Source organism: Phaenicophaeus curvirostris, chromosome 1, assembly GCF_032191515.1.
Source record: "Phaenicophaeus curvirostris isolate KB17595 chromosome 1, BPBGC_Pcur_1.0, whole genome shotgun sequence".
NCBI lineage: Eukaryota > Metazoa > Chordata > Aves > Cuculiformes > Cuculidae > Phaenicophaeus > Phaenicophaeus curvirostris.
Genome location: NC_091392.1, coordinates 15,142,571 through 15,167,303, shown reverse-complemented (window position 1 = coordinate 15,167,303; position 24,733 = coordinate 15,142,571). Strand labels below are relative to the sequence as shown.

Genomic DNA, 24,733 nt, shown 5'->3' with positions numbered 1-24,733 from the left:
TCTCTAGTGATGTTTCTTCATGTCATATGGTCCAATTCAGTGTTTGGATAGGTAAAACAAGTGGCATATTCAGATGTCACACCATGCCTAATGCAGTGAATTATAGGCCCTGACTTCTTTGTGATAATACAAATATTTTGTAAAGTGAAAAAGCTTGCTTTATTGAAAATACAGCTCACTGGCACTTGTTTTATTTCGACAATTGAAACTAAGTTGACTTCATTAAGCAAAGAAAATCTAGAACAAATAAACTATTTGTGGGAATCTAGAATGTAAAAGTGCTGTTAAATAGTAGGCCACGTAGATTTATCATAAATGAATCCTGTTAACCAATAATATTTTCTTTGCTGGCAGTATAACAGGTCTTAGTACTAGACAGATCAATGACTATCTTGTTTGATTTAAATAGGGCTCTTGACACCATGTAATACCAGCAGGATCGTCAATATGATCCATTTGAAAATGTTGTCCAGTGAATGCAGAGGTTTTGAGAAACCTGTAGCCCAAAAGTCTTCATCAGTTGTTCGCTAGTGCTCAGCAGTGTATCAAGTGGGGTTATGTTGAGATATGTTCCGCAGCTGGCTATTGTTTTTGTTAATGATTTGAGTGATGTAATATGGTATATCCTTATTAAATTTACAAGTAATAATCCAGCAGAGAGGAATGGAAAATACGCTGGAAAACAGGATTAATGAATTGGAGATATGTCTTCGCTGAACTGATTTCAAGTGTAAAGTTCTAGCAATAAGTAGCTGTAGTTTGCAGCAGGAACACCAAAAATGACTGTATGGATAACAGTTCTGCAGACAGAATCATAGAATAGTTTGGGTTGGAAAGGACCTTAAAGATCATCTAGTTCCAATCCCCCTGCCGTGGGCAGGGACGCCTCCCACTAGATCAGGCTGCCCGAGGCCCCATCCAGCCTGGCCTTGAACACCTCCAGTGGTGGGGCAGCCACAGCTTCCCTGGCCAACCTATTCCAGTGCCTCACCACCCTCATTGTGAAGGAATTCCTCCTTATGTCTAGTCTAAATCTACCCCTCTGCAGTTTATAGCCGTTGCCCCTAGTCCTATCAATATAAGCATTTGTGAACAGTCCCTCCCCAGCTTTCTTGAGGGGCTTGATAGTTCATCACAAAGTGAGTGCAGCCAATTATTCATTTGTTTTGCAGCAGCATGACATTGTTAGCAATGGAATTTGTCCTGATCTTGATAAGGAAGGGGGTTGTGTGCAAGGCACTCAAATCTTTTGTTCATGCTTCAGCTGGAGTATCAAGTCCCTTTTAAGTCACCTTATTCAAGGAAGATGTAGGTTAATTGGAGAAAGTCCGTAGTAAAGTGATAATGATGCCTGAAGGTATACAAGATGGGCAGAGGAACTGAAAGTGTATGGTGCTCTGGTTTGGAGAAGAGGGGGCTGAGAGGCATGGTAACATTCTTCAGGTAAATTAAAATTTTTTCAGATGGGAAGGTAGTGAATGGCTTTCCACATCCAGTGTGATTGAAACAGTAACTAATGGGCCTGAAATGAAACAAAGAAAGTTTTTATTTAACATGTCTGGAAAGGTTTCTGCTGATAATGGCCATGTCAGGGGAGCTATGAAGTCAGTATTTGAAGCTTTTTTAAAAGCAGTTTAGACAAAACATGAATAGTTTAGATAGAGGTGGTTTTGCCTTGAAGCAGAAGCGCTGAGTGGACTGACATGCTACCAGTCCTTTGTTTCTCTCAGAGGTGCTCCCCTGCAACTCTTAATAGAAATTATATTTTAGGGAAGTTTTGGGTTTGTATTTTTTTTTTTCATTCAGCTCACCCGTCTGACACGATTAATTCTCTTCTGGTTGTGACTGATGTTCAAATGAACTTCACACAATTCATCCTGTTACTGAAGTGCTGCAAAAATGACCCTCAAAAACTATTAATGTCAATATTCTCTAGGAGGGTGCAGTGAGCAGGAAGAGGAAGTTGGTACTGACTATGTGCGTGTAAATATAGTGATTCTAATTTTTTTTTTCATTTGCCAAGAGACAAGGCAAGCTGTCCATTTCTCGGTGACCTGACTGTTTTTAAGGAAGATATTAATTTATTCCTGCAAGTTTTTAATGTTTGGGAACGGTGAATATTGTTTTGTATTTATCAAAATACTAGCTACTACTAGTCAGTATTCAGGAAAAAAGAATTCTAATTTGTTGAAAACTTAAATTAACTCATTTAAGTAGTAAGTGTTCATACTTGTTTGCTTTATACCAGTTCTTATCTGTATGTATTGCAAGATGGAATTACTTGTACATATTGTTTCCACTGTGTGCCTTATTAGTTAAGTGTTAAAATAGTGTAAATAATCTGGCTAAAACATAGGCTTATTCTGAAGTGATTGCACATTGGCTGACTAATACTTGTCCTTCCTGTTAACTACTATTGTATAAAAACTGTGTTATTTTAAGTGCTGCGATTTCTGAAGTGACATTAAATATGTTATGTGTCTGTACACAAGTGTTACTAAACTTACAATGGTAAGCTGCCTGAGCACCTGCCATGGACACTGTGGTTGCTGTCTTTCACTCTGCTTTCTTCCCATATAGTATCCAGCAATGAATTTTTTTTTTTTTTTCTAATCCAAGCAAAACTTTAGCGTGTATGATTGCCAAGCCAGATCTTGTGTTGACTGCAGTTAAAGTGAGGAAGGGCTTGGTTGCTAGCGTGTCAGTGAGGTCTTTCTCTGCAGTACACAAAGCAGACAGATTTGTTGATATTAACATTGCTGTGCACAGTTTTTGTAAGAATCAACACACGTAAAACCGGAGGGAAAAGTTGCTTTTGTGGTGTTTTTGCTTAGGGATTTAGTTACAGTACTGCTGCTTTGTGCGAGACCTGGTGTCCTCCAAAATAATATAACACATGTCTGTGTAGCACAATGCTCTGTTCTGTAGGGGTAAGTGAACTGATTCAATTAATAGAAATTACACGGCCATGCTAGCATGATGCTTTGCCTGGGGTAATTAATCCTGCTGAGAATGACTGAATTGTGTTACTGGCTCAGGGCCATCTGCATTATTTTTGAATGCCACTGCTTCAGGTGGTACATCTGCATCCATAGTTAGTGCAAATATCTTGATAAAACGTTTTCCTTCTGTCCCTGGTGGTGTTAGCAGTGACACTGCCAGACCTGCTCTGAAATTGTTTGGGCTAAAATATACAATGCTGTTCTGTTGTTGGGTATAATTCCATGATCTTCAATTTTGTGTTGTTCCTTTCAATTGAGTTGGGTTTTCTTGTTTTATTTTTTCCTGAGGCTCTGTTACCAAAAGATGGAAGATTTTGCAAAAAGTTGTTGTGCAAAGTTTTATTTGTAGTGTTGCAGGCCATAAACTCCTCTCTGGTGGGAATCTCAAGCAGACATACAAATAACTTAAAAACTTTAGTATTTGTTGCTTTAAAACAGAGAGCCTTGAACTCTTTGGAAACTGAGAACTCATTTTCATAGAACAGCTTAGTTTTTCCAAAATCAGACATTCAAAAAATCAAAAGTTAAAGAGAAGTTCACAAACATGAAGCCAGTGTCACATCTGAAATACATCTAGAATACACTGTCTGAACTGCTTTTCCTCTGCACCTCTGGTAAAAAATGAAAATGAGGGCTTGTTGCGCTAGTTACATTGTGATAACTTTTACATTGTGATAACTTATACAGTGAATAGAGCATTTAATCACAAAATGGTTGTATAATATATAATAAATTATGTCAGATACTATATTTCTCATGTTTCTACGACAGTCAGCTATATTTCAGAATAATTCTTTATTTTTAATGTGGTAATGTCGATAGAACCATTCAGGTTACATTCATATAACAGAGGCAATTGAAGTTGTTATTTAGAATATACAGAAATAAAAAGAAAAAAGCATGTTTGTAATGCTTTAATTTACTATGCTTAGAAAGATTGAGATTTTATTAGTTGATCTGTCTTTTCAAGGAAAGGGGTGCTATGAAAGCTTTGAATAGTTAGTGCTAACAAAAAATCCTCTTGGTTACTAAGATCTTGTTATTTTCTTGGTATTGTTCCTGGTGTAATGTTGCCACAGTCAGTTCTTGTTTTTTTGTAAATTAAGGTGAAAGGAAGAGCTATTGAAGCTTGTGCTGAGTCATGTTATTTCATATATTATGATGTACAACCAAATATTTTGTGTAATGAGTGTAGAAGTTAGTCCTTGTGCTTCTCTATAGCTGATAAACCACACACTTCTTTCTCTGTTTTTATTGTGCCCTCAACAATCTTATTCTATGGCATCTCCTTTTGTTTTATACTCTCTTTACCTTTTAAGCCGACTTAAGGATCTTCTGTGGATATTAATTTATTTCTTGTTGGCTTTTGAAATAAAGTAATAAAAATCTTGATAGTGTGTAACAAGTTAATTGATTTGAACTGTTCACTATAAGATACTGAATTAATATGCATGTAACAAAACGACTTGCAAAACTTAATACAATTTAAATTATTTATAGGCTAATAGTGTAAGACCTCTTTATCCTCTTTGAACAAGGAAGACAGAACATACAGATTTTGCCGTCAAATTACTTTTTGCTGTGATTGGGATTCCAAGCTTGGAAACCTTATGTTAGACAAAGCATATTATGTAGATATGTATGTTTTACCTAATCTCTGACATGCATTCTTTTTCTAACAATTTTCAATAGAAGACACTGAATAATTGCAGGCATATGAGAGACAGTTTGAGTTTATAAATAGAAAATATCCTGATGGAATTTTATTTTTCAACATAATCTGTAAACCAGTAGAGCTAAAAAAAAGTTTAGTTTCTGTTAATGTGGATTCATTCTAGGTCCTTTGCTGCGTCACTGTTTTCCAAAGTCAAGTATTCTGATCTCTTGAAATTTAATTCTCTCTATGCATACTGTTCTAGAAAATTTATCCAGGTATAATTGTAACAGTGGGTTGGTTTTGGTTTTTTTTTTTTATGTCTGGTTTCCTTTAAATGACCACAAACATGTTTCAAATTTGCTATATTGAGTGAATTATAGAGCTGATTTTTCATGTTAGCAGTAAGGCGATTTCTGGTTTTGATATTACTCTTTTAGCTATAACTACTTGAAGAATTTGATTTTGCTGTACTAGTAAGCATTTGGTAATTTTAGTCTCAAGTATATAGGGCTTGTCAGAAGGCTGTATATCAGATATTTATAGATGGTGTACAAGAAAGCTGGGAAGGGACTTTTTATAAAGGCATGTAGTGATAGGGTGAGGGGGAATGGCTATAAATTGGAGAGGGGCAGATTTAGACTGGGCATGAGGAGAAAATTCTTAATGATGAGGGTGGAGAGGCGCTGGCACAGGTTGCCCAGGGAAGCTGTGGCTGCCCCCTCCCTGGAGGTGTTCAGGGTCAGGTTGAATGGGGCCTTGGGCACATCAATTATGATTACTATTGTCATGAACTAATGTACAGAAGTGTTGGTTGTAAGACAGTATGACACTAAGCAAGGCTTCAGCATGTACAGAGCAAAATCTGGGGCTTGACAGCTCTTGATTTATATGTTTACAACAGTTCAGAGAACTCTACTGGGAGAGAAATGATAGTGGATAAGAGCTAAAGAAGCAGAGAGAGGATGCAATGGACTACCGAAATGGTACCAATGCACCAGTCATGAACTTGATAAGTTCATATACGTTTAAACTCTCTTGTGTACTGTCACATGCATGAATCGGGAATATTGTTTGCCCTGGTAGCACATTCAGTTCTGTGTACGAGGTTAAGCCAGTAGTTCTTATTTCTTAAAACCACTGAAACTACAGTGTTTTCCATCTGCTTTGGTAATGTATCAGATGGTCTGGGGCTTTGAGAGCCAGAGGATATATTTAGGGTTTCTAGCCCCACTTGGGTAAGGCTGAAACAGAGGAACATGGGAATTTTGAAACAGGAGCTAGTTGGAAATGAAGAGCAGAAGGAGTGGCAGAAGAGGGAAACTGTGAAAGAAGGTTGTAGTAATTACACTATCCTATATTTTCTTATTAATGAGCTTAAATATAACAGCTGTGTCTTAAGGTAGAATTTTCCCAGATTTTGTTTGTTTGTTTTGCAATTAGTGAATTTAAATGTGTGATTCTAAAATCTGAAAACCATACTTATATTCTGTTTCTGTAATTACAAAATTCCACTGCTGCTCTCTTTTCTAAGTATCCCTATAGAGCAATGAGGAATGATACCAAACCTGTTTGTATTTTGCTCTTAAGGGATGCTTTTTCCACACCAGAAGGATGGTATCTCAGTTCATAAGGGTGTTTGGGCCTTGGTTTTGCTTTACCCCTTGATCATTTTAAATGTTTGAACAGTAAGCATTTTTGTGTTTGTTAGCTAGGGTGTGTATGACAGTGGAGATATGAAAGGATTTGGAAGTCAGTGACATAGGTAATCTTGTAGTTGTGAATGCTTGTGTTTAGCCAAATACAGGATAAATACAGCTTCAGAGTATTTTTTTTTTTCTTATTACTTTGAAGCAGTTTTGATTGTGTAACTAGTACAGATCTCCGGCCACTTTTAAGTTTTGAGACAAAGTATTCTGTTACTGGGTAGTCATACTTTTTAAATAGAACCATGTAAATAGAAGTCGAAATGAAAGCTATGGGGCTTTGTTTCCAGGTGACATACAGAAATTGGTACCTAAAGGATCTGCAAGTTCTGCCTGCTTTTGAATCTAGTAAGGTAATTTTGAATATTTTGTGCACTGACTTTAAAAGTACAAACAAAAAAATTGTGCACACCAAAGATAAGAAAAGAGTTTAAAATGATTACTTTTGGCTGGGAGATGAGGGGAAGCAGAGGTCAGCTGTGAGTCTCTGAAAGATTATGGTTTTGCTTCTTGTAAATTATCAATACACTGAAAGTAAGAACAGCAAGAATTTAAAAATAGTTTGTAGTGTCTTTTACATCTTATAAAACCAAAGAAAAATGTGTTTACTCACAGGTGTCTGTGTATGTTCATGAAAAGAAAGACAAGTTGGATTACATAGTTTAATAAGTGAGCGCAGGATATTTACAAAGAGGAGATGTCATTTATAGACTGAGTGGTAGTGTATTCTCACTGTATTTCAGTAGGTATAAAAGTTTAAGTACACAGTTAAGAGCTAGGATTCAGTACCTATTATAAACAAATCAGTCAGTGACACAACTAGTATGGAAAATTTAAGTTTTGTAGAGTTTGACACCATTTACAGCTAGAACGATACGTCTGAAAGAGTGTGGGTCTAGTTGCCTATTCTATTCTGGGTGGAGGTTCAACAAGGAAATGTAATTTTTTGTTTCAGGCAGGTCTGCATATGCACTGTCTGAGGCTCTGGCAGGAGCTGGTATTTGTAACATTCTCTGTTTTCCTCTCCTGAGCATTTACATGCTTGGAAATTCAATGGTAAGCTGCAGGCTAGTGCTCCTAGAATGAGAGTAATGATCTCTAAGGTGATCAGGCCCAGTGGTTTGAGGTCAATAGATAATCACTTCCCCATGGGAAGGTGTGGAGAAATGTCACATCTGTTTTTCCTAGGGAAGGCCACTGAGGGTAGCTGGGAGGATGTGTGCTTCCTTTTGTTTTTCTGTGGGCAATGGTGAAATCAGTTGGTTAGTGGTCAAAGAAATAATGCTGAGAAGCAGTTCATAATATTGATCTTTTTCTTGCTGGGACTGAAGCATTTATTAGTGCATAACCCAGTGGTTGTACTAATGACATAGTTCAGAAATAACACTTTGGTATTGTGTTAGTGTCTGAGAAAACAGGTATTTTTTTCCCCCTTCTTTTCTGAAATTATTTCTGAATGATATTCAGAAATAGAGTGAGAAAGAATGGAAATAGATGAAGTGGACAGGTAACTTGTGATCATCAGGGAAAAGAAATGAGCATTTAATTAGAGTATTTGTCCTCTATGGCCAGTAATAAAAGATCATAAATGTCTAACACAGAAATTGTCAACAAGGAGAAACATTATTCTGGATTCTCTTATAATAAATAAACTTACTGGATTTGGAAGCCTCTTGTTGCTAGAGTGGAAAGTTGTGATGCATTGGGCAAACTGAGAACAGACCCAGTGTTTAATGGTTAATTTTTGAAAGAGTTAACTTTCTAACGCACATGATCTTCCGTTCAGTAGTTTGGAGAAATGTGTGTAGACAAAAGTCGAAACCTTACTGAGAAAACCATATTAGATTGTGAAATATTTGATTTTCGGCAATCAAGAAAGAGGGTAGTCCTGGCTAAAGGCCTGTTCTGATGTAGTGACAAAACAAAGACAACCCCTATAATTGGAAAAACAATGTATAAATGCAGCTGAATGCATTTCAAGTGTAGAACATAGATATCATAAATATAAAATATTGCAGAAAAATCCATGGGTGGCAGGAACCAGAGAGACACTCGTCATGGAGTAATCTTGTTAATATACATGTTTCCATGTTGTTCAAAAGATTTAGAATAGGAGGATTTCTATTTTTTTTTCTTTTGTAAATGCTCTTGCTTTATTTTTGGAGGCTGGGTAATTTGTTCTTTCACAAAAGAGTACCTTGTAGTCCAACAGCTAAGGAGGATGCTATACGGATGTGCTAACTTTCTAACTCGTTATTGAATGGGGAAGGGCAAAGTCCAACTTGCGTTGCTCCAACATTCACAAGGAGAAACAGGGTATTTCTGTTGAAATCAGTCAGATACAAAGCTGCTATAGAAAAATAGCAGAGAAGTTGAATTCATTTGAAAGAAGAGTTTGTGACTGTAAAGCTGAATTAATGATAATAAAATACATTTTTATGAAATTTGTGTGTTTTGATTACTTACTTGATTAAAGAAATTGTGTAGATGCATTATGGATTTATTTTATGTGCATAATCTACAATTTAGACAATATAAATCATAGAATCATGGAATAGTTTCTTAAATCTCTCTTAATGTATTGTTCTCCGAAGTAATTATTTAGATAAGCCATCTTCTCCTCACCTCGCAGTTGCTCTACATTCATGGTAGATAGTTTTGTTACTAGGGGAGCTGAAAGACAAAAACCAGAGGTAAGTAAGGTAGTGGTGATTTTCTATGGGTGTACACCCTAGGTTAAAGCAGGCTACTGGAGCACTGTGTCCAGTTCTGGAATCCTCAACATAAGGAGGTTATGGAGCTGTTGTAACAATGCTGGGGAGGGCCATGAAGATGATCAGAGAGCTGGAGCACCTCTGCTATGAGGACAGGCTGGGAGAGTTGGGGTTAGTTCAGCCTGGAGAAGAGAAGGCTCTGAGTAGACCTTATAGCAACCTTCTGGTACCTGAAGGATGGCTACAAGAGAGCTGGAGAGGGACTTTTTACAAGGGCATGTGGTGACAGGACGAGGGGGAATGGCTTCAAATTGGAAGGGGGAAGATTTAGATTAGGCATTAGGAAGAAATTTTTAATGATGAGGGTGGTGAGGCACTGGCACAGGTTGCCCAGGGAAGCTGTGGATCCCCCATCCCTGGAGGTGTTCAAGGCCAGGTTGGATGGGGCCTTGAGCAGCCTGGTCTGGTGGGATGTCCCTGCCCATGGCAAGGAGGCTGGAACTAGATGATTTTTAAGGTCCCTTCCAACCATTCTGTAATTCTACTGGAGGAGAAGCAGCTATGCAAGGGCAGAGCACCTTGAGTGTTCGACATGTACGTATAAAATGATTTTAAATTTAAAAAAAAAGAAAAAAGTATGATCTCTCTTCACAAATATGTAAATATGGTATTAAACTTCTGTAAGGCATTGAATTTGGACTTTGTCCACGCTGGGATTGCTTTACTGATGTTGTTTCCATTCTAGCGTGTTTGTCAGGTAAACATGTACGTCTGCTGGTTTTTAATTTTAAATTAATTTCATTTAATTGTGTGCAATTGGTATTAGAAATTGTGCTGTACAGATGGAAACATAGGCTTGTGGTTACCTGTGAATAAATGCCACAGTAGGAGATTAAATGGGCTCTTTTCTTAAAGATTAAGGCTATAGAGGTGCATCCATGGGGAGAAAATAAGGGTCGCAGAAGGACGCTTTGATTAGCAAAGAAATGTCAAGAACTAAGGACTGGAAAATGAGGCCTGGCAAATTTATAAGTATGAAATAACTGAAATATGAGATTGTGTATATGATTTTGTTGTAATTCCTCAAGTAAATACCAGTTGTTCAAATCGTAACCATAATGACCTCTTTTATCCTGTTCATTTCTAATTAAAATGTGAGCCAGTTCAGTTTAGAAAAATTGAACCAAATAGCTGTGAAAAGAAGACTGAAGGCTAATCTTTGTCCAGGCACTGGATGGGAGCCCATATTCCTGTAACTGTCATTTCTGCCTTACCTTAAAGATAATCATGGTGTTGTTGTATGTAATACAAATTAATGAGTAGTGTAGAGTGAGATTTAATTTTTGCACATAGGCAACAGCTTTAAAAATAGGCTGTTCTCACAGGAATAGTTTTTCCTGTATCTCTCAACTCAGCTACGTATTTTTCAAATATTAGTTTCATCACTGTTCTCAGTTATGGTTTGAAAAGTGAAATAATCCGCTCTTTTTATTTGTTTACCATTCAGGTCCCATCTTCCATTGCTCACAGGCACCAAATCTGATTACTGGCTTGATTATCTTAAAGGTTCTTCAGCTGAAGAACAGCATGGTCTCCTATCTCTTTTCATGTACTTTCAGGGAAAGATGTGAAGACTTAATGTTATTAAAAGAAGGAACATCCTATTATTTTGAGAACATACTGTGTCTATGGTAGATAGTCTACAATCCCAAAGATTTCCACCCCCAATTTTTAGCTGACCTAACTGCAAGCCAAGGATTTAGCAGAAACTTCAGATTTTTGACTGAAACAAAATTGGGGCATAACAAAGTCTCCATGACTGAATCAAAAGTTTTCCACTTTCATTCCACTTTATTTGAACTGTTTCTGAAATCTTCACTGTAAGCTGTACAACACGGGCAAGATTTGTCAGGAGCTTCTGAATACATTAATCTCTTAAAAGAGATCTTATCTTCATGTGCATTTTTTTGTGCTTTATCCATGTTTGATGCAACCGCAGATGAGCTGAACAGTTCCATTTTATATTTGTTGGTGTATAAGCTCATGTGGTCAAAATGATTACACTTAAATGTCCGTTCCCATTTAAACATAGAAAATAGATTCACTTAATTTGGAAACTTCTTATGATTTGATGTTTGCTTGGTAACTGTTCAGAAGATGGATTTATAATTCAAGTAACACTGTTGCTTTTATTACATGCAAATATACTAGAAAGTGTTTTAGCTGAAAAAATCTCTCATTAAATACCTTACTGATTGCAGTAGCAAAAAATGCATATGCTAAATCTTCTTATTTTAGCTATATTGTGCTCCATATATGTGCAGGTGTGGCAAAACACAAAAAAATAGCTTCCCATGAGAGTTCTTTTTGAGTTCAATATTTAGTCTGTGGAGGCCACAGTTGTTGTTATTGAACCATGAAACTGTGTCAAAACCTTCCCTTTGCCTGAAGGTTCCTGTCGCATCGTTTGTTTTGTTTGTTCTCATTCATTGGGAGGTCTCACTCACTAGTTATTAGACTTGTTAGCAGGAATTATTATTCACATTATTGTTCAGCAATACTCAAATTCACTTCTTGTTTTGTGATGATATGTAGATTGCAAATAGTGTTCCTTTTCCATTTTTTTTCCTTATGCGTGTTTTCAGCACACTGATAAATACAGCTTAGTGCACAGTATCGCTGATGTTAGTAATGATTTACTACTGTAAGAAGCTGTCCTTCCCCCCCCCCCCCCCCCTTCTCCCTTCTTCCTTCCCTGTTTACATGTGACAGCGATTTATGAAAAATATCTTGAAATAAGATTTGGAAGAAAACCATGGTACAGAGCAGCAATAGGTTGTCGTCAGTTATTGTGCTTTTTTTCTTCCCCTGCTAATTGAGTTTAAATTGAATTTGATTTGAAGTAAAATCTCACCACAGATTGTGAGAGATCCTAGTACGGTTGAAAGTAAAGCTGTGGTAATATTGGTCTGTTAATAACAGTCTGCCATAGACGAGTGACAGATTTTACAGCAAAAATGTTGTTTCAGCAGTGACATTGATTTGTTTATCAGATATAGTAGCAGGTTAGATTGTTGCAAGATAGGGTAGGAAGACAGAGATCATAGCAGGGTAGCAGAAACCAAAAGTGTATTTCAAAAAACCCAGCTTGGAAAAGAAATAAGGGCGCGTTGTTTGCCAACAGCTTTGTGCCGTCAGCTGCCCGCCTGCTTGCCTGGCTGTGCAGTGTCAGGAATCAGAACAAGGATATAGAAGTGCATATATTCGAAGGATAGAATTTGTTCATACTATAAAACATAAATTATGTTTTAATAATTTCAGGTTGTGTACCTATGATAGAATTTTCACTCTGTCTTCTGGTTTTTAATTTTAAATTAATTTCATTTAATTGTGTGAGAATTTCTTTGCAAAATAGGAAAACAGCTGATACAGAAAACCTGTAAAATAAACATACAGGAAGATATTTCTTCCATTCTGGCTCAGTTTATAATAATCACTGAAGTGTAATTTTAGCATAACATAAAGATGTCTAATGACATTCCTCCTTCAATTTAATACTCTACAGAAATAATTAAAGTGAGCTAAAGAAGCACTAATTGAAAACATACTGTCGTGGTGAAACACTTGAAACATTAAGACAAGCTGAAGTTACCTGGCCAATAACGATTTCAGAGACAATTCAATAGAATTAAAAAAAAATTTACCTGTGGGAACAAGCATCCAATAACATTTTCTTTTCAGGTCTCTTCTTGGAATGCATGTACTCTGTATGTATTTTCTACTCAGTGAAGTGTATAGTTTATCTCTGAGAAAAAAAGACAGTAGAAAAAAGACAGTGGTCTCCGTTTGTCTGTTATTTTTGTGTAAAATGTGTTAGATCAAATGCCTTTTCTGGAGTTGCTGTTCATGTTGTTTTCCTCTCTCCTCCAGCAATTTTCATAAAGCCATATATCATGCTCGATGATTCAAAGATAAGTTCTTCTTGGGTTTTTTTGTTTACTGTGATCTAGATAGTAAAGTTAGGAGATTCGTTCCCTGGCAGGTGCATGTTGCCCTCCACCTCTCTGTAGTGCCCATGGCCATAGATGCCTCACACGAGCTCCTTCCACCTTCTGTCCTTGACCTGTACTCTCCACCTATTTCACGTCCTACTTCTTTAACACACTCTGGGTATGCCAATTTTGATTTTCCTTTTAGTCACTCATTATGTCTGGGTTTTTTTCTTTCTTCTTTTTTTTTTTCCTCCCCCTCCCCTCAGCAAAACAAAACCTGAAGCCTGTGTTTAATTTTGCTTTTTGAGTTGCATGAGTGTTCTATGAAGTAGAAAAAGCAGAAGGTAGTTTCAGAGTCAGATTCTTCTCTCCTGTTAGTGCAAGACAAATTAGTTCAGTGATAATACAGCAGAATGTCCGAAGCAGGAGTGGAATGTCACTGTCATAAAGCTGGAAGGTTTTAAGACAGAAGCTGATTGCCCTTAGCTATATGTTGGAGGTGTTTGAACAATGAGAGAGGGAAGGGTAAGTTAGTGCATTCTATGTTTTTAATACTACATCGAAACTTTGCCAAGCAATGCATGTTCTGCTCTTTTAAAAGATTTTAATGGCAATTGATAACTAAAACGCTGTATTCACAAGAAACAAACATACGTTTAAAATATTCAGCTATCAAAGAATTCTGATGACTAGCACATACATTGATGTTGAAGAAGAACCATTATGTGTGTTGTACTATGATATACATAACAGTTAACACAGCAGAAAAATTCTGCCTTGTGCCCAGTTAAATTATATATTGTTGAATGTATTATTTCATTTAAAAAGAAAAAAAAATGTGGTGGGGATGGGAAGACATTTAAGCATATGCATGGTGTATAGTGCCTGTCTATCCAGTTTAGAGATACTCTTATCAAAACCCCCTCCATATAAATATTAAACAGATGCTAATGGCTATAAATGTAAGAGATGTGCAAGTATTGAGCTCCACTTTTCGTGTTTATGGACGTGTAATACTGATGTTTTATGTACTTCTGTGTGTTTGGGTAACAGTGAAGGAAGAGAGGCACATCGACCTAATGTGTATCTGGATGCATACATTTTTAATCTAATATATTTAGAAATCACTGAAGTGATTTCTATCCCTTGGCAGTAATGAGGCAGGCAGAAATTCTGACAGTGTATCAGTGCCTTGTAATCCCTAAATTTGTTGCCAACTTGGAACTAGATTTTTGTGATGTATTTACATTTCTGTTTCACTGATTTGTGATGTACTGGTGTGCTTCTTGAATATTATAGTAGGTACTGACACTGTACTGGCCTTTTTTGTACTTTTAGTGTGGGCTAATCTCATTTTACAATGTAAATTTGAATGCAAACGCATCTGAAGTTAAAAGACAACATAGTCAGATACCAGCTAATACTTCAGGGACAGAGAACATGTGGAAACTGGTGGTGGTTGCTTATGTTTCTGAGATGTATTTGCTGGAATTAAAATTTTTAGAGTCCTGTACAAGTCAGCTTGCCTTAAACTGAGTAGCTTGAAATGTACTTGAACTAATGACTCACTGTGGTGAGATAATTTTTAAGAATGTGGTGGGCTTCTTATTGTACAATACTGTGGCGTATATTTGCCCTTTTTTCTCCCGTGATGCTGCCTATTTTTGCATTCTGTTTTAGTCTGTCAGTCAAGCACCCACGGCACACCTTCATATCCCTCCTAAAATCATCTGTATCTGTGGTATATACAGTATTCCTCCACTAATTCCTCTCTTCGTCTTGTTGATGTTAAATCTGTCGTCTTTGTGGTACAGATCATGTATGATTTTGTGTTGTAATGACTCCAGTGTGCATACAGGACTGCACATAGTCTTACTTGTATTACTTCCTGCTCTATGTAGAATTTTTTTTCTGCAGACCTTGAAGTGTACTCCGACATGGTATAAATCCCTTTTCTCCCCTTTATTTAATGAAAGATAAAGAGTAGTTAATGTAAAAATGAACTTGGTTATATTATATTCGTAAATGCTGTCAATGACTGTGATCTAAATATCCTTTAAAATCTAACCTAATCTCTCTGCTTAATTCCTAGGCTCTATTTTTAATTTGGTATGAAGCTTCATTGACTCTGACTTTCTAATGAATGAGCTTTTAACACTAAACCTGTAGTACTTGAGGATTTATTTAGTTTTAAAAAGTAAAGTAATATTGTTAAGAAACCTTTCAAGTCTGAAAGCTTTTCTTAAATGCTCGTTTCAGATAAGGACATGGTATAAACTTATTCATGTGTCATGATCATTATGATTTCTTCTTTTTAAACAACTGAATAGCATTTTAAATTGATTTAAGAATGCTTTATTGGAAGATAAGTAATCAGTTAAATCATATTATGTCATTAACCCTAGATATCCCACTTTCTCTTCCTCTGAGTGTTCTGAATACAGATGATAGCTAGGCAGAGAAAGGAATAAGTGTTAGAAAAAAAGAAAAAAACAATAGTTCCTGCTCTAGTTTTTTTGAGCACATTTATTTTCAGGCAAACTTATTCCTGAAAGAATGGTTTGCAGTGATAAATTTGGGGCATATAGGGTTTGCAAAAAGAGCTTCTTGCATGAAACTGTTATGTTTACTTTCCCTCCTGCAGCCTCACAAATAAGATGAATTTAAATTTTTGTGGGAAACTAGGGCTGGCTTGGATGAAATGGACACTGTAAGTGGGTACAGTTGGACATAGGTGTTGTTGGGCTAGCTTTTGGAAAAAGCCAGTGAAATTATGTTTGAATGTATGTTATGCAGTAGTTTTAGGTAACAATTTTTTATCAAGTAGATGATAAAACTTCTGGCTAGAGTGTGGATGATTGTAAGTGGCTGGTCTTTATGGAAGATGTAGTGTTATTTTTTTTGAGTCTTCTGTTCTAGTAAGTTAAAACATGAGCCTAAATAAGCTAGGATGCGTTACAAGTACTGCTTTTCTTTTTAACCACAAAACCAGTTTTGGCAATACACAGGTGATTAATAATGATGTAATGGAAAACAGCATTTTGCTCCCTTAAAACCACACTTTTTTTTTTTTTTAATATGCAGCTTCAGAAAAGTGCTTCACATTTTGTTTTAATGTACTTCTAGCTCTCATATTCAAGGGTATGCTTTGCCTTTTTTTTTTGTTTTTTTTTAGTGGAAGCCAATACTTATTGAGAATTAGCCTTTTAATTATAGTAGCTACTGACACACTGAGCATTTCATATAACAAGACAAGTGAAATCATGCTATTTGATTTTGCCTTTTTTTTGTTTTGTTTCCCCCTCCCTGCATAACTGGTAACTAAGTCAATTAATGTAGCCACTCTTCATTGAAGTAATGAATTTTTAAGCATGGGATAGTGCAAACTGCTCAAAACCACCTTTTGTTTGGATGAATAATTAATTCTTGCTTAGAGTGAAGTGGATGGTGTTGACTTCTTAAGGCTTCTTATTCTTCTTACAGGTGTAAGTTGAAATAGAAAAAGAAGATATAGAATAATGGTATAGCATGGCTGTCCAGGAAATACTGAGATAGGGTAGCTAGCAGTATTGACTGGTTTGTTACAAAGCAGTTGCATAGCTAGAACTGAACATCATCAAAGGAGAAGTGGAATCAAAATAAGACAAAAGTTATTGATGGTATGAATGAAATATCTCTGTATAAAAGGTCTGTGTGTCACACTAGAGGTCTAGCTAAACCCCTTCAGTGTGAAAATATAAGCCTTTGCACAGGAATGGCTTTGTTGGTTTGTTGTCTTTTAGTATCAAGCCCAGTGACGTTCTTGTCTTTGTGGTTTTGCCTTCATTTAGCCTATCTTTCCCCCTTACCTCCTCCACCTCTCCTGTGTAATAATTCAAAGTTGTGTATTTCCTATCTAGAAACTGTGGATCAGAGATTATATATGGAAGACCTTTTTCTTTTCTTAAATGTACTGTCAATTTTTGGACCAACATGAATTTTTTTTTCCCTCCATCAAAATTAACTGATTCTGAACCATTATTTGAAGAACATCACAAAAATGGCTTTGTCTAAACATGTGTGATAGTTACATGCTGGAGAAATTTGAAGTAATTAGCTATCTAAATATGAGGTCAAATTGTGTCCAAGTTGTAGCTGTACAGCATTCAGAATATCTCTGATGAATACTGTTTATGAATTAAATTTAAAAATACCCTACCATGCAAAATGTTGAATTTGTGCTTTATAAAAGTATTATTGAGTGGAATTTTTGTTTAAAAATGCTTTTATATTTACAGATAAACTGAGCCATACAAATATTGTTAAAAGTTTGCACTTCTTTAAGGCTATTTATTTTCTAAAAAAGAGGACTTGAATATTTTTGACAAATGTACACATGGTGTTACACTAACAAACGGCCATGCAACATATATCTTACATAATGAAGAGATTGAATATACAAGACCTACTCTATTTAACATATATATTGAAATTTTACACTCGCCAATAGTAAAAAAAGTTTTTCTTATTTGGCAGTATTTTTCTACAATTTGTTCAGATATTCTGCTTGATGTGTTTTGGTGAATACTGAAATCTAGTCAGTGACAACCTGAGGTACTAAACATTTCTGTCTTACTTCGTTGTCTTCAAAGGTAATCTTTTTGTTCCTTTTAGGCTCTATCCATGAGTTGTGTATTACAGCATTATTTGGCATGGGATCCGCTTCCACTATTGAAACAACTCGCTTTTTCATCTTACTTTTCAGAACTTTCTGAAACTTTTGCCTTGTGAATGCATAAAGTAGAGGGTGAAATATAGTCGTTCCATATGCCATTACTAGAAAACATAATCGCAACTTTACCAAAAGGTCACTTGGGCCCAAACATAGGATAGTGGTGTTTAAAACAGAGATGGGTGTCCAGCAGAGAAGAAAAGTTGAGATAATCAAGAGGGACATTCTGAAGACTCTCTTTTGCCGTTCTCGTCGCTCCCGATGCCGTTTTACAGCTCTGCGTAGGGCAATTATGACAGACACAGAAGTCCTTACGCCAAAGACAACATTTTTGCCTGCACTGCTGTGGGACATGTCCGTAGTCTCATGCTGAGTGGTCAAAGAAATAGTTTTTTTCTTTCTAGCTTTCTTTTTTTGTCCTGCTGTAAATCTTGTACCAATCCGAATATTTAGAGCCTGAAGTATTTTGGTGTACGTAATTAGCATTACTATAACAGTGAAGAAGAAGATTGGAATCTGAACGAGAAGGTGGTAGTACATTCCTAGCTCTGTGTGGTACTCGTTTGTACTCACGCACAGAAGTGTCTTATTTTCCCAAGTACTTGCACTTCGAAGACTGAAAAAGTTGACTTCAATGAAAGGAATTAGGAAGGAAAAAAGTGAAATTATCCATATTGATGTCATTAGTATCACAGCCCTTCCCATGGTCAGAATTCGATTGGCAGGTTTTACAGAGATGTCGTATCGGTCCAGAGTGATTGCAAAGACGTTGATTGCAGTTGAAACACTTGCAAAAGAGACGCAAGCCTCGTGGAAGCAGCAGATGAGAGCAGTGTTACTCTCCAGTGAAAGCAGAAGGATAACTATAGTTAGAGGAATACATCCCACACAAATTATTACATCAAGTACATGAAGGTTCATTGTAATTATGTTACTGACAGAGTTGATTAAGTTGGATTTCATACAGTAAAGTACTAGCACGGTGAGGTTGCTGCCAAGTCCCAAAACAATTTCTAACATCAAAAATCCAGTGAGAGAAACTTGAAAGCTTAATGGGTATGATAGTGGTTGGTACATGTTGGTGTCGATGTCATCAATGGCATCTCGAACTGTAATGTTAGATTCAGACTGCATGTTGACTTCCAGAATGGGGGAGAAACACATCCTTTTGTTGCAGTTGTTTTTTCTCCTGAAAGGTGAAATAAAATATGGAACTATTTGATTTCTTTTTTTTGACACTTACTGTACATAAATGCTAGTGGAGGAGGAGGGAGGGAAAGCATCTATTCTTATCAAACTTTTGTTTTATTGTATGTTTAGTGCTTTACTTGGCATGGACTCAAAAGCCTGAGGATCTAGAATAAGACCTTTCCTTTTCGAAGGAAAGCAGGATTTGTTTAAAAAAAAAAAAAGTGAAAAGCTTCCACTTAGGGAGACAAGGCTTTATTTATAATTATGTGGTTTTACAAAGGGCCCATTTGTTGAACAAACTATACTTGTGCTTTGCCTTTGTATTGCGGTAAGGGCCATTTTAGAAGAATGTTGTTAAGCATTAACAAATTAGTACTTGAGATCATTTTAAAAAGGCTCTTGTGGAAAAAGAAAGTGATAGGAACATGTAGCACTGTTGCTTGTGTATCATAAAAAGAACATTTAAATTACTTATGGCAATTTAGTAGCCCCTTTCTTATGAAGAATTTGCTGTACTTTTTGGGTCTGAAACTTGAAGTTCTGTAATTCAGGTTTTTACAGAGCTTCAAGATTTCTGTTCACTTTTATCTTATGTGCGTCCTCATATATGAAACTTCACCACTACAACAATTTCATTTAACTGTATATCATTTCAAGTGGAAAACTTATCTGGGTCTGAGGGAATGGAGTTTATTATAAAAATACTACATTCTCTTTCTGTAAGAAATGAATGCCTACATGGAATGGGAGAGTATTTAATTTTATTCCAGAATAGATCTAAAGAATAATTTTAGAAATTAATACTTTGTAAGAAAACTGTCTCTCTCAGGTTCAGGTTTGTTGGGGTTTTGTTTGTTTGTTTTTTTAAATACAAACTGCAATGAAAACCAACAGACTTATATACATAGCTTATTTGTCTTAGGAATAAGGGAGGTTCAAAAAAAAGTAGCATTTATTATGTCTAGGAGATTTTTTATTTTGTGACTCATCTGCTTTCTTTTACACATACCAATAGATTTTGAATGTAGCATCTGCATGTTTGTATTACTTATATGATCAGCCAGCTCTTGAGTTTGTAATGAAATGAATAAATAAAAGAGAGGTTACTTAATTTCTTGTTATGATACTTGAGGGGTTTTTTTAGGTAGCTTTAAATTTAAGAGATGATGTACTTGGCATGAAAATAAATTTAAATGCAGACCTTGGTTCCAGCCTGAATACATTAAAAATGGATAGCGCTAAGGTGAACAAAACCGAGCTCTTTTTAAATGAAAGTATGAATTAAGCACATTTGGAATACAATATGCAAATGGGTTTCATCTGCAGTTCTGAAAAGCCTCAATTGCACAATAGTATTAACTGCAAATTGTATGAAGAAAATTCTTGGTATGCTTCAACGGTTATTTTACATGTGCCTCTTAAATACAAAGGATGTAAATTAGAATGTATTAGTCTCAGGTGTGAAATGAAACGAGAAATATTTCAAAAGCTTGGTTTAATTTCTAATTTAGGCAACCTCTATTAGCTTTATATTAACCCTCAGGAATCCAATTTCCTCTGTGTACGCTGTCCTGGCTGTGAACAGACCTCAGGAAACCATTCCGAATACATTACTGAATAAATGGAGTTCTATTGTATTAGCAAAAGCCAAAACAAATGACGCTTTTAACATTATGCCAACTGAAATTCTGTGAAAACAGAAATCTTCAGATATGTGAAGTGTTATGAATAGATTAAACATCACCTCCTTGTTGCAATGACTGCATTTCAATGAAATAAAAGCAGAAATGTCAAGGCAGGGTGCTAATTTACCTAGCGCTTCGCCTTTCTGGACAGTGCCTGTTCCCTTGCCCGTGCTGAGCAGAGATGGGGTGCATGCAACTGCTGACCTACCTGTTCTCTGCGCCTCAAGGGCCTTTCAGATCACTGCAGCAGCTTGTCATAAATTGATACATGGTGTCACTGACAGATATTTGACATGCACTGTAACCTGGAAACCAAGTGGTAGCTGGGTTCTTATTTCATTCCTTGCAGGTTTTTTTTTTTCCCCTTTTTTTTTGTTCCAGCACTTCAGCAGCAAAAAATTCTGATTAAACGTGGGGGCTTCTTAATTGCCCAGGACACTTCCACAGCCCAGTGCATATTCTGCATGTCTGCTCTGAATTTCAAGCCAGCAATAACCAATAAACCTTCTTTTAAGTGATGTTAATTTCTTTCCCCTCTTGCATTTTGTAGCAGCCTGTTTTTATTTTCCAGGTTTAAAAAGGAAGATTTCTGATCTCTGTGTTAGAGTATATGCAGACATCCTTTAGTTTATGGTTGCATATTTCTTTCTGTAATATTCCTGCTCATTACTTTTGAGTGATGGCTTAGTCAAAGAAGTTGCTATACATCATAAAATCCGGTTCATGTGCTTTGAGTGTAACCATGAGTAACCTAATTTGGTTTATTTTCATTTAAGGAGACTACATAACAGACCATAAAACTGAGAGAAAAATATCCATTAGTCATTATGACAAATAAGTTATTTAATGAGTAGTATAGAAAAAGCTTGGTTAAAACCTTATTCAGCTTGCTGGTGAAGTATGCATATTCTCCTTTGGGGAATTCATGTTTCATTGTTTCTTCATGCATCAGTAGTATCCAGAATTCTGGTTTAAAATTATAAATCCCTCTTTAAGAAATTCTCACCATTTTAAGCATTGATCATTGCACTCTTCTTCTAATGAAAATCTCAGCAGATGTGTTAGTCTTCCATGTATATTGTTGAAGTGTCGTGCACGTAAGTGGCAATGCAAACGTGTTCCATGTTTTGTTTCTAATTCCTTTATGTCTTAAGAATACATTTTAGTGGTGCATCCTGCTGCTTGTAGGTCATACAGCTAGAAAGAGACCCGGTCAACTGCATTCTTCATATTGTCAGTTGTAAAACAGAATTAGTTGTTGCATGCCCTTGTGAAGGGGAGGAAAAAAGAGGTTAAAAGTAGGGCTTATACTTTCAAAATAAAGAAATGCAAGAATATATTTCCTAATATCATTTATTTAATGAATAAAATATCTCTAAAATTGGATCTTACATATTACATAGGAAATCAGTTGCTAGTAAATCACTATTTGCAGGTAAAATCAGATAATTTTTCTGTCAGCTTACATGAATTTAGTTTTTTGGATGAGTTTCCTGTTCTCCAAATAGTGCAGGTTACAAAAAACCCAACTAGAAGCAATGACTGTTGTATTTAGTATGTCTGTGACTAGAGCTAGAAAATGTAGTTTCATAGCTCTTGCGAGCAGGTAGTTTATATAGACAACTCTCTTGTCATCTAATGAGAAATTGAGCAGTCAGAGAGCTTTATAAGAAATATGGTTTTGTTTAATTTGCACACTTATAATTTCCTTTCTTAAAATAAATATTTAGCAAACCCATGTTTTTAATAAATAAATGAGTTTAACAAAGAAAGGCAGCAAAAAAGGGGGATTTCTTGAGTAATCAGATATAGTTCATATTAGCCAGCCTTCATAAAGCAATAAGTATGCACCAATTACAGACTGTCTGATCCTTCGAAGAGTTAACTGACTGAATCTGTAACATATTTAACTGCCAATATTTGAAAATACTGCTGAGAGAGGAAAAAATATTCCCTGTTGCATTATATGTTTCCCCCCCAATACTCTATTAGCTTAAACTGTACTGTCTCTATGTTGTACCAACAAACCAGGTTCTTAATATTCTACATGACTTTAATACAAAATAACATTTTTCTACCGTTGTGCTTTTATTGAGGAAGGGAAAATAGCATTTGACTCTTTCCAGCTCTCAGAGAGAACAAGATACTAGCACTTAATGTAAGTTGAATCTGATCTCTTCCCCTTTTTCTCCAATATTTTTATTAAATGTTGCTTATTCTGCATACCATAATAAGGAACAGATCTTACCTCCACTAAAGATTTGATAAATTCTCGATGCAGGTGAAGCAGTTCCAGGTTGGAGGGATTCATTTTGTTCACTTGTTAGCAGAGTAGAAGGGAAAGAGGGTGATAAGCGTATCTTCAGAAAATGACCTTAATGAAAATTTGTGCCTGTACTGTGTCATTGTTTCAGCATACTGCTAACGTATACAACTGCTTTAGTTCTGCTTTACAGGCTGCTGCAGTCTCCACTCTTCCTACTGTAGAATCAATAAGCATCTGAAAATTCATAATGAAAGTAATTCAACATACTGAAGGCTTCTTGTCTCCAGAGGCACCACTGAGATTCAAGCTTTCTAAAAAAGAAAAGCCGTGCTTCTGAGAGGAAAGCTTGCGATGGGCAGCTTTTGCAGAATGACAGCCTACCTTGTCGCTTCTCCTCACTGCAGAGAGATGCAGTGCATTCACTAATTTTGATTGGTCAGTGATGTTGGGCTTAAATTGTGCTTCATATATGGGATTGATTCCCCCCCCCGCCCCCGATTTATATAAGGATTCTTTTATAAAAGGACTCAATTTACAAATGATTTATGAATTCTGGAATATATTAAGGGTATGCTCATTTTATTTTTACCTTTTCAGTCTTACTTCTTGTACACTGGAAACCACATGACATTGGAAAAAAAAGAAAAGGATTAAATGTTTATTACTTAAAAAGCTTCCAACAATCTATATTTGAATTTGCCTACTTTCCATTTGTGATTTTTTTTTTGCTTTGGTCCTAAGGACACCTCTGAAATAAAACTGCCTCTTTGAGCCATGCTGGATATCACCTGATAGGTTTATATGCGAATGAGGATTTAAGTCTTGTCTTGAATATTTATATTCAGGACAAGTTGGTACCTGTGTGTGTATTAGGAAAAATTCTATTAGGATTCACAGAGATTAATTGGGCTGTTAAAATGGGTTGATAATTCAGTTTAATTCAAAAATCAGAAACAAATTATTTTTATAATCCATCACAATCTACAGTGTGTGTAGAGTAGTGTAGGTTGTTAGTTCTATCGATATATTAACTTCTAAAAAACTCTTCTATGTTCCACATGAATTTTGCTAGAGACTTCACAGGTTTTTGTAAGGATATCTGTCATGACATTCTTGACCTTCACTTTCCAGGGGGCAGGAGGTGTCTTAGTTTTCACTCTTTCATTTTGTAACTTATTTCTGAGTCTTTTCTATGAGTATTAACAATGCTCACAACCAGCTAATGAGAAGTAAGAGAAGTGTGGCACAGTGTCTTTTTTAATTAATACTAATACTAAAATAAACCTTGCAAATAAATTCAATATACAGCTCAAAGTAATTACTTGCTGAAGCAAGTTATTTAAGACTATCTGAGTATAAAATGTTCTGCTGGTAGTTTTTCATTTTAATAAGTCTGGGGTTTGGAACTTTTTCTCTGTTTTTTCTTGATTTTAAAGAATTTTTAATTTTTTTAAAGTGTGATAAAGTACTAAATGTTAAAACATGATTCTCACATAAGCAGCTGTATTAAGATGGCAGTTTTGGTCAAATTTTGATGAGATGCTCTTTTTTTAATTTGTTAATGTAGTTATAAAATGCAGTTGTGTAACTTGCACATTGTCTGCATTTCTTCTCTTTACTTTTTCTCTCAGCCAGCCACCCAATATATTATTTATCTTTAGGTAACAGCATACTTTATTTATTTTTTTAAATGGTTACATACCCATTTAGTATGCTTCCTATTCTATGCTCTTTTACATTCAGAAAGTACCTAAATAAAGATTGCAGAAACTTTGAACAGAGATCACCGGCTTGGTAGGTACCAGGTGGCTT

General features: G+C 35.8%; 2 protein-coding genes across 6 annotated transcripts in view; one reads left to right on the top strand and one right to left on the bottom strand.

The window, feature by feature from the left end:
- The window catches only part of COG5 (component of oligomeric golgi complex 5), a 188,329-nt gene that overhangs the window by 14,316 nt on the left and 149,280 nt on the right, over window positions 1-24,733 (top strand). The gene's annotated exons all lie outside the window — the stretch shown is intronic.
- Window positions 16,725-23,285, bottom strand: GPR22 (G protein-coupled receptor 22). Of its 4 annotated transcripts, none has more exons than XM_069882327.1 (3): window positions 22,904-23,285; window positions 20,864-21,922; window positions 16,725-18,968 (listed from the first exon to the last, which is right to left on the bottom strand). In XM_069882327.1, the coding sequence occupies exon 3, from the start codon at window positions 18,941-18,943 to the stop codon at window positions 17,642-17,644; it is 1,302 nt and encodes a 433-aa protein (XP_069738428.1). In that variant the 5' UTR covers window positions 18,944-18,968; window positions 20,864-21,922; window positions 22,904-23,285; the 3' UTR covers window positions 16,725-17,641. The 4 variants fall into 4 exon arrangements, with proteins under 4 accessions (XP_069738428.1, XP_069738505.1, XP_069738585.1 ...); XM_069882404.1 differs by having other exon boundaries at window positions 21,533-21,922; XM_069882484.1 differs by having other exon boundaries at window positions 21,662-21,922.